The sequence below is a fragment of the Oncorhynchus mykiss genome, chromosome 13, assembly GCF_057628025.1.
Source record: "Oncorhynchus mykiss isolate SJ-2025 chromosome 13, ASM5762802v1, whole genome shotgun sequence".
In the NCBI taxonomy this organism is placed as follows: Eukaryota; Metazoa; Chordata; class Actinopteri; order Salmoniformes; family Salmonidae; genus Oncorhynchus; species Oncorhynchus mykiss.
Genome location: NC_143034.1, coordinates 11185001 through 11194419, shown reverse-complemented (window position 1 = coordinate 11194419; position 9419 = coordinate 11185001). Strand labels below are relative to the sequence as shown.

General features: G+C 48.3%; 1 protein-coding gene across 2 annotated transcripts in view; it reads left to right on the top strand.

Annotated features, from left to right (window-relative positions):
* Positions 1-169: 169 nt before the first annotated feature.
* Positions 170-9419, top strand: part of LOC110494887 (pre-B-cell leukemia transcription factor 1) — a 42806-nt gene continuing 33556 nt past the window's right edge. Inside the window, exons 1-2 of one of the 2 annotated variants that reach the window (XM_090195111.1) lie at positions 170-1489; positions 8748-8821. In XM_090195111.1, coding sequence (XP_090051237.1) covers positions 1305-1489; positions 8748-8821 — 259 coding nt within the window. In that variant the 5' untranslated portion in view covers positions 170-1304. The remainder of the gene's footprint in view (positions 1490-8747; positions 8822-9419) is intronic. The other variant, XM_090195110.1, reaches the window with a different exon arrangement.

Here is a 9419-nt window from a genome sequence, read left to right as displayed (position 1 = left end):
GAAGGCCCTCCAAGCCATCACAACAACAATAACACTGTCAACAATGCTGCTTGTTTCCATGGTGCTGCTGCTGCCGCTGCTGAACACCATATGAGAGCTGAGAGGAGCCCACCCCCCGCGGTGAGATGTGGAATTGCATATTATCCTCCCCAGCGTGCGCTGTGTGTGTGTGTGTGTGTGTGTGTGTGTAGTGGGAGAACGGGCCAGGCGAGGGAGCCGGATAAAGAAAGGAGAGCAGAGGAGAAGGAAAAAAACTGCCGAGAAGAGAGGGGAGCAAAGCAGCGCTATTCGACCAACGGATAGGACAAGGCCAGCCACGGCTGGTCGGACGGGTTGGAGTTTATTAAAAATATGTATTTTATTCCTTCGTTTTATTTGATCCTGTAGGCTACTAGCTACAATACTTCTTCCCAGCCGTGCAGGTTTTTCCTGGGAAAAGAAGGCAACGAAAACGGACACGTTGGGGATTTCTGTGGACTAGTAACGTTAGCCGAGCTGTTGTAGGCTAGTGTGGCGCTACTCTTCTTTCTCATTGTTAGAAAAACACGGAGATACATGGTGGTTGGATTCCAAACTGGTTCGCCTACATTCCCCGTCGCTTTCCACGAGACAGCGCTTGGATATCGGCCGGATTATTAATTTGTCGAACGCAGGAGTAACATTTGTGACAAGCTAGTCTGCTAATTGTTGCCATTTTTCTCCCTGGCAGCGGCAGCTCGGTTCGTTCTCCCTCCCCCTCTTTGTCGTTCGCCAAGCTGACCATTTTAAAGGCAGCTCTACCTTTCCAGGCTTTATTTTTTCCCCCCCCGTGGCCTCCTCGCTCCCTCTATCTGCCTCGACCGTGGAACTACTGTTAGAACCCTGCATCCGTGTTCGACTCGGAATGCAAAATAAATCTAGGCCGGGTTATGCCAAAGAAAATAGTGTTTATTTGTTTACAAATATTGTGTAGGCCCAGATCGACCGTTTACTTGCTTTTTTGTTTTACTTACACAATTGCATGTTTACAGCTTGCTTGCTGCTATTGGTCATTTGAGCGAGCAATGGCATTTTGTAGTTAGTTTGATTTCTTCCTTTGTTTATTGGCTACTTTTCATAGTTTAGTTTGTCTTCCTTTGTTTATTGGCTACTTTGAAACACTCGGTGTTTCGAGTCAGGGACATTAAACTGTAAAAGGCAACTGGCCTGGGCTACCTCTGGGGAAAAACACATACTATCTTCTCATCTTCCTCCCTTCATCGGACAACGGTCACCTTTTCCCTCCCTAGTTTTGTCGCAAAAACGGCGAGATTTTTCTGAAAGGCATGGAGGACCAGGCCCGCATGATGTCGGGTCTCGTCGGGCTGTCCGGACTGTCTCAGGTCGACGTGGGGGACCATGACGCCGGGAGGAAGCAGCACTCCCTCGGCCAGCCGCAGCAGGACATCGGGGATATCCTCCAGCAGATCATGGCCATCACGGACGAGAGTCTCGACGAGGCCCAGGCCAGGTAACACCTTCCCCGAGGAGAGGAGGGCTGGAGCACAGGGAAGAGATCCATGTAGACAGGGGATCCATGTTGATGTCACCACTCTTATATGATCCAGGATCGTTATACGACATATTAGACCCGAGCTTATGTTGTATGTGGTGTAAAGATAAAACTGACCCAAGATCAGATATTAGGGGCACCTCTTTGCTTGGTGAATAGTAAGAAGCAGGGAACATGATGGAGTACGTGGATCCAGGGGAGAGGAGCCTGCGTGGTGAATTTCTGGCCATAATAACAACGGATTTCACATCGTCTCTTTGACACTCACACAGGCTACACAACACCAGTCCCAGTGCGCTGGTCGGTTACAGCAGTGGTCATTAATTCAGGCTGGTTAATTAATAGTCTCTCGTGTCGTTATGGCACCAGTCTGTGTGCGCAGACTGACCTCGCTTTTATTTGCGGTACTTTACTGCGCCGTGACGTAACGTTGAGCTCCACACTCAAGACCGTGTAATTTGCACCTGCCGCGTTTTAAAATATACACTAGGCGATTACATTTTTATTAGCAGTATGCTTTCAGTCTGTTTTCCTTCTGTCTCTCCTCTCTCTGTTGTTATTCTGTTTTTATTCCCTCCATCTCTCTCTCTCTCTGTTGTTATTCTCTCTCCTCCTCCCCTCCTCCTTTATATAAATATTGTTAACTTTGACGACCGCCCGGCGGACTAATTAACCACAATGAGTTTGCTGAGGTCGCCTTGATTGATCGGTCATCACGTCATTAACATGGAATAATGACAAAGGATCTTACCGCGACTGGAGAGGGGGATGGCCCCGCATTTGAAATGGAGATGGCCGTTTTGGGTCTGGTGGTGGCGGTGTGTCAGGTGCTTTAGGTCGCCAGTATGGTGGTGGGCTGGAGGTGTTTTAGTCAGCGGTTGGTGTGAGTTTTCTTGTCCGTGATGGAAACTCGGATCGGATTTCACACGGCTTGACCCCCCCCAGTGGCTGTAAATAGCCTGCTGGATGATGCTGCTGACCCCGGTGGTGTCTGTTTTACGTGTCGCAGCCCGGCGAGGGGCTTCACAGAAACATTTACGTTATATGTGTTAATCTGTGATGGTTTTATTACTTTACTTATAGGCCTGTAAACCCATTACTGAACTATAGAATGAACCACTGACATTAACATTGTTAATCTGCGATTTACTTTAGGTTAGTTATAGGATTACAGGTCCAACCAATACAACTAGAATGAACCATTTACACAGTGTTTATTTTCTATGGTGAGGTTTATTACTTTACTGGCAGACCTATAGGTCTCACCGTTACAAACAAATGGACTGAACTGTAGAATCACACTTCTATTACCATCTTATTACAATATTAATAAATACATTGCTGAAGCTGTATTGGTGAATTGGCTCCTTTTATAGTAGTGTGATGTATCACCTACATCTGTGCTGCTGTTCTGCCAGTATCACCACACAGACAGACAGACAGACACACAGACAGACACACAGACAGAAATACAGACATACACACATACAGAAATACAGACAGATACAGACAGACAGACACACAGAGACACAGACATAAATACAGACAGACACACAGACAGACACACAGACAGACACATAGACAGAAATACAGACATACACACATACAGAAATCCAGACAGATACAGACAGACAGACAGACAGACAGACACACAGACAGACAGACAGACACACAGACACACAGACAGACAGACAGACAGACAGACAGACACACAGACAGACAGACAGACACACAGACAGACAGACAGACTGACAGACACACAGACAGACACACACACAGACATATACACATACAGAAATACAGACAGACACACAGACAGACAGACAGACAGACAGACACACAGACAGAAATACACACATACAGAGATACAGACAGACAGACACACAGAGACACAGACAGACACACAGACATAAATACAGACAGACACACAGAGAGACACAGACAGAAATACAGACAGATACACATACAGACACAGACAGACACACAGACACAGACAGAAATACAGACAAGACACACAGACAGAAATACAGACAGACACACAGACAGACATTCTCTCCCTCTCCTCTCGTCCCTCCTGGGTTTTTGTCCTTTTCATTGTGAGAGGAGGGATGCAATCAATTCTCTGATAAGACTGCACGAGAGAGCAGCTGTCCACACACACACACACACACACTCCGTTACCAATATAGCTAGGCTCCAAAGACCTAAGGATACCTATTGTATGGTTGTTGGAGCCTTCGTCCACTCAGTGAATTCCCCATATTAAAGACTAGCTGTGTATTACTCATTCATGGATGTGTTATGGTGGTGTGTGGCTGCAGTATCATCCTGGTCAGTGGTGACAGTATGGGCTGTACAGGCTGGTCAGTGGTGACAGTATAGGCTGTACAGGCTGGTCAGTGGTGACAGTATAGGCTGTACAGGCTATTCAGTGGTGACAGTATAGGCTGTACAGGCTGGTCAGTGGTGACAGTAGAGGCTGTACAGGCTGGTCTGTGGTGACAGTATAGGCTGTACAGGCTGGTCTGTGGTGACAGTATAGGCTGTACAGGCTGGTCAGTGGTGACAGTATAGGCTGTACAGGCTGGTCAGTGGTGACAGTATAGGCTGTACAGGCTGGTCTGTGGTGACAGTATAGGCTGTACAGGCTGGTCTGTGGTGACAGTATAGGCTATACAGGCTGGTCTGTGGTGACAGTATAGGCTGTACAGGCTGGTGTATCCTGGTCAGTGGTGACAGCATAGGCTGTACAGGCTGGTGTATCCTGGTCTGTGGTGACAGTATAGGCTGTACAGGCTGGTCAGTGGTGACAGTATAGGCTGTACAGGCTGGTCAGTGGTGACAGTATAGGCTGTATAGGCTGGTGTATCCTGGTCTGTGGTGACAGTAGAGGCTGTACAGGCTGGTCAGTGGTGACAGTATAGGCTGTACAGGCAGGCGGGTGTATCATCCTGGTCAGTGGTGACAGTATAGGCTGTACAGGCTGGTCAGTGGTGACAGTATAGGCTGTACAGGCTGGTGTATCCTGGTCAGTGGTGACAGTAGAGGCTGTACAGGCTGGTCAGTGGTGACAGTATAGGCTGTACAGGCTGGTCAGTGGTGACAGTATAGGCTGTACAGGCAGGCGGGTGTATCATCCTGGTCAGTGGTGACAGTATAGGCTGTACAGGCTGGTCAGTGGTGACAGTATAGGCTGTACAGGCTGGTCTGTGGTGACAGTAGAGGCTGTACAGGCTGGTGTATCATCCTGGTCAGTGGTGACAGTAGAGGCTGTACAGGCTGGTCAGTGGTGACAGTATAGGCTGTACAGGCTGGTCTGTGGTGACAGTATAGGCTGTACAGGCTGGTGTATCATCCTGGTCAGTGGTGACAGTATAGGCTGTACAGGCTGGTCAGTGGTGACAGTAGAGGCTGTACAGGCTGGTCAGTGGTGACAGTAGAGGCTGTACAGGCTGGTGTATCATCCTGGTCAGTGGTGACAGTAGAGGCTGTACAGGCTGGTGTATCATTCTGGTCAGTGGTGACAGTAGAGGCTGTACAGGCTGGTCAGTGGTGACAGTAGAGGCTGTACAGGCTGGTGTATCCTGGTCAGTGGTGACAGTAGAGGCTGTACAGGCTGGTCAGTGGTGACAGTAGAGGCTGTACAGGCTGGTGTATCCTGGTCAGTGGTGACAGTAGAGGCTGTACAGGCTGGTGTATCCTGGTCAGTGGTGACAGTAGAGGCTGTACAGGCTGGTCAGTGGTGACAGTAGAGGCTGTACAGGCTGGTGTATCCTGGTCAGTTTATTTATGCTCCCTTTTTCTTCTTCTTTTCCATGTCCCTCAGGTTTCTCTGGTTTCTCTGGTTTCTCTGGTTTCTCTCGTCCCTCTGGTTTCTCTGGTTTCTCTGGTTTCTCTTGTCCCCCTGGTTTCTCTGGTTTCTCTCGTCCCTCTGGTTTCTCTGGTTTCTCTCGTCCCTCTGGTTTCTCTGGTTTCTCTTGTCCCTCTGGTTTCTCTCGTCCCTCTGGTTTCTCTGGTTTCTCTGGTTTCTCTCGTCCCTCTGGTTTCTCTGGTTTCTCTGGTTTCTCTTGTCCCTCTGGTCTCTCTCGTCCCTCTGGTTTCTCTGCTTTCTCTGGTTTCTCTGGTTTCTCTTGTCCCTCTGGTTTTCTTTGGTTTCTCTCGTCCCTCTGGTTTCTCTGTTTTCTCTGGTTTCTCTGGTTTCTCTGGTTTCTCTCGTCCCTCTGGTTTTCTCTGGTTTCTCTCGTCCCTCTGGTTTCTCTCGTCCCTCTGTTTTCTCTTGTCCCTCTGGTTTCTCTGGTTTCTCTCGTCCCTCTGGTTTCTCTCGTCCCTCTGGTTTCTCTCGTCCCTCTGGTTTCTCTTGTCCCTCTGGTTTCTCTCGTCCCTCTGGTTTCTCTCGTCCCTCTGGTTTCTCTGGTTTCTCTCGTCCCTCTGGTTTCTCTCGTCCCTCTGGTTTCTCAGGACGGAGCGAGGGAAGGAGGGAGGGAGAAGGGAGGGGAGGAGGAGAGGAAAGAGGAGACAGGAGGAGAGGTCTCCAAATTCACTAAAATCCCCATTTAACCAACACCCATTTATTTGGGTGACTACCTGGACCTATCGTTTGGTTCTGGACACTACGTCACCACACTCCCTCTCTTGGTCCTCCTCATCTTTGTAAGTCACCTTGGTTTTGCACCTGTGTGTGTTATCAGTTTCTTTACGAAAATATTTAGTGAACTCCATGTCAGTAGCTAAAGCTTAGGGACTATAGCAGCACACCAGTAGACTACAGATGCATGCTGGGCCAGGCAAGCCCTGAGCTCGTGAAGTGCACTGAGCGTAATTGGAGCGGGTGAGAAGGCCGACGCTCCAGCCTTTGGGAAACTCGCTCTGTCCCCATACTCTGGTAATGGAGGAGCTCCGGCCAGTTTGGTTTTCTCCTCGCTCCTCTCTATTCCTACTCCTCCCTCGCCTCCTTTTTCTCCTCCCTCTCTCTTCTGAGTTGAGGCAGATGTCATAGGTCTCCAGCCTCACTCCTCTCTCTCCTCCCTCATCTCTTCCTCTCCTGTGAAACACAGTAACTTCACTAACTGGTTGGTCAGACCACACTGTCTCAGACGACTGAAACACAGTACTAACTGGTTGGTCAGACCACACTGTCTCAGATGACTGAAACACAGTAACTTCACTAACTGGTTGGTCAGACCACACTGTCTCAGACGACTGTGAAACACAGTAACTTCACTAACTGGTTGGTCAGACCACACTGTCTCAGACGACTGAAACACAGTAACTTCACTAACTGGTTGGTCAGACCACACTGTCTCAGACGACTGAAACACAGTAACTTCACTAACTGGTTGGTCAGACCACACTGTCTCAGACGACTGTGAAACACAGTACTAACTGGTTGGTCAGACCACACTGTCTCAGACGACTGAAACACAGTAACTTCACTAACTGGTTGGTCAGACCACACTGTCTCAGACGACTGTGAAACACAGTACTAACTGGTTGGTCAGACCACACTGTCTCAGACGACTGAAACACAGTAACTTCAATAACTGGTTGGTCAGACCACACTGTCTCAGACGACTGAAACACAGTAACTTCACTAACTGGTTGGTCAGACCACACTGTCTCAGACGACTGTGAAACACAGTACTAACTGGTTGGTCAGACCACACTGTCTCAGACGACTGAAACACAGTAACTTCACTAACTGGTTGGTCAGACCACACTGTCTCAGACGACTGTGAAACACAGTACTAACTGGTTGGTCAGACCACACTGTCTCAGACGACTGTGAAACACAGTAACATTACTAACTGGTTGGTCAGACCACACTGTCTCAGACGACTGTGAAACACAGTAACATCACTAACTGGTTGGTCAGACCACACTGTCTCAGACGACTGAAACACAGTACTAACTGGTTGGTCAGACCACACTGTCTCAGACGACTGAAACACAGTACTAACTGGTTGGTCAGACCACACTGTCTCAGACGACTGTGAAACACAGTACTAACTGGTTGGTCAGACCACACTGTCTCAGACGACTGTGAAACACAGTAACATTACTAACTGGTTGGTCAGACCACACTGTCTCAGACGACTGAAACACAGTAACTTCACTAACTGGTTGGTCAGACCACACTGTCTCAGACGACTGTGAAACACAGTAACATTACTAACTGGTTGGTCAGACCACACTGTCTCAGACGACTGAAACACAGTACTAACTGGTTGGTCAGACCACACTGTCTCAGACGACTGAAACACAGTACTAACTGGTTGGTCAGACCACACTGTCTCAGACGACTGAAACACAGTACTAACTGGTTGGTCAGACCACGTACTCTGTGATGGCTAAACCACAGTGGCTGTGTGTGTGTTTTAAAAGGTGTTTTGATTAAATATTATTGTTCTGTAATTAAGCTTATCTAGTAAGATCTCTTTCTTTCTTTCCTCTCTGAGTTAAAGAAAAGAATGCCAGCTGAAAGAATGTTCCTTGTGGTCACATGTCAGCAGGAATTCCCTCCAGAATGTGTGTGTGTGTGCGCGCGTGTGTCTGTTTGTGTGTGTGTGTGCGTGCGTGTGTCTGTGTGTGTGTGCTCGCGTGTGTCTGTTTGTGTGTGTGTGTGCGTGCGTGTGTCTGTGTGTGTGTGCGCGCGTGTGTCTGTTTGTGTGTGTGCGTGCGTGCGTGTGTCTGTGTGTGTGTGTGTGTGTGTGCGCGCGTGTGTCTGTTTGTGTGTGTGTGTTGAGAAGGTGCACTTTTAACCCTGGTTCAGTGGAAGATTGACAGCTGTGCTCCTATCATAGTTTTGGTTCTGTCTTGTAGCTAATGAATCTCTCCTCCCCCTACTCTCTCTCTCTCTCCCCCCTCTCTCTCACTTCTTTCTCTCTCTCTCTCTCTCTCTCTCCCCGTCTCTCTCTCTCTCTCTCTGCCTCTCTCTCTCTGCCTCTCTCTCTCTCTGCCTCTCTCTCTCTCTGTCTCTCTCTCTCTGTCTCTCTGTCTCTCTCTCTGTCTCTCTCTCTCTCTCGCTCACTTCTTTCTCTCTCTCTCTCCCCTTCTCTCTCTCTCTCTCTCTCACTTCTTTCTCTCTCCCCTTCTCTCTGTCTCTGTCTCTCTCTCTCTCTCTCTTTCTCCCCTTCTCTCTCTCACCCCTTCTCTCCCCATCTCTCTCTCTCTCCCCCTTCTCTCTCTCTTTCTCTCTCCCTCTCTCTCTCTCACACAGGAAACATGCGTTAAACTGCCACAGAATGAAGCCCGCCCTCTTCAGTGTGCTGTGTGAGATCAAAGAAAAGACAGGTGAGCCAGTCAGCCAATCAGTTCCTGACTTCCTCTATGATTGGCCAATCCCATTCTCTGTTCTACCACTGATGTCTTGAGTTATACTCAGAAATGTTTTGAACGTCGCAGATAGAAATGTAATGTATAGAGCCTTTTTTCAACACAACAGAGCATTATAACTGCTCTACACTATACATTACTATCTGACTCTTGTCTTGGGACTTTTATGACATTTTTTATTTAACCTTTATTTAACTCGGTAAGTCAGTTAAGAAGATTTTCTTATTGACAATGATGGCCGACACCGGCCAAACCCGGACGACGCTGGGCCAATTGTGCACCGCCCAATGGGACTCCCAATCACGGCCGTTTGTGATACAGTCTTGATTCGAACCAGGGTGTCTGTAGTGGTGTCTCGTGTTTTGGTTGACTCTTCTCTGCTATTCCTCCAAGGGGTTGACGTTGTTTACATGGTAGTACAGAGTTTCCCTAAGCACTGATCTAGAGTCAGCCCTCCACCTGGCCCTATCAACAATAGCCATATGACTGCATTGAATGAAACTGACACTAAAACTGGTCTTATCTTTTCATTTTAGTCCTCTTTACTGTCCTCTTC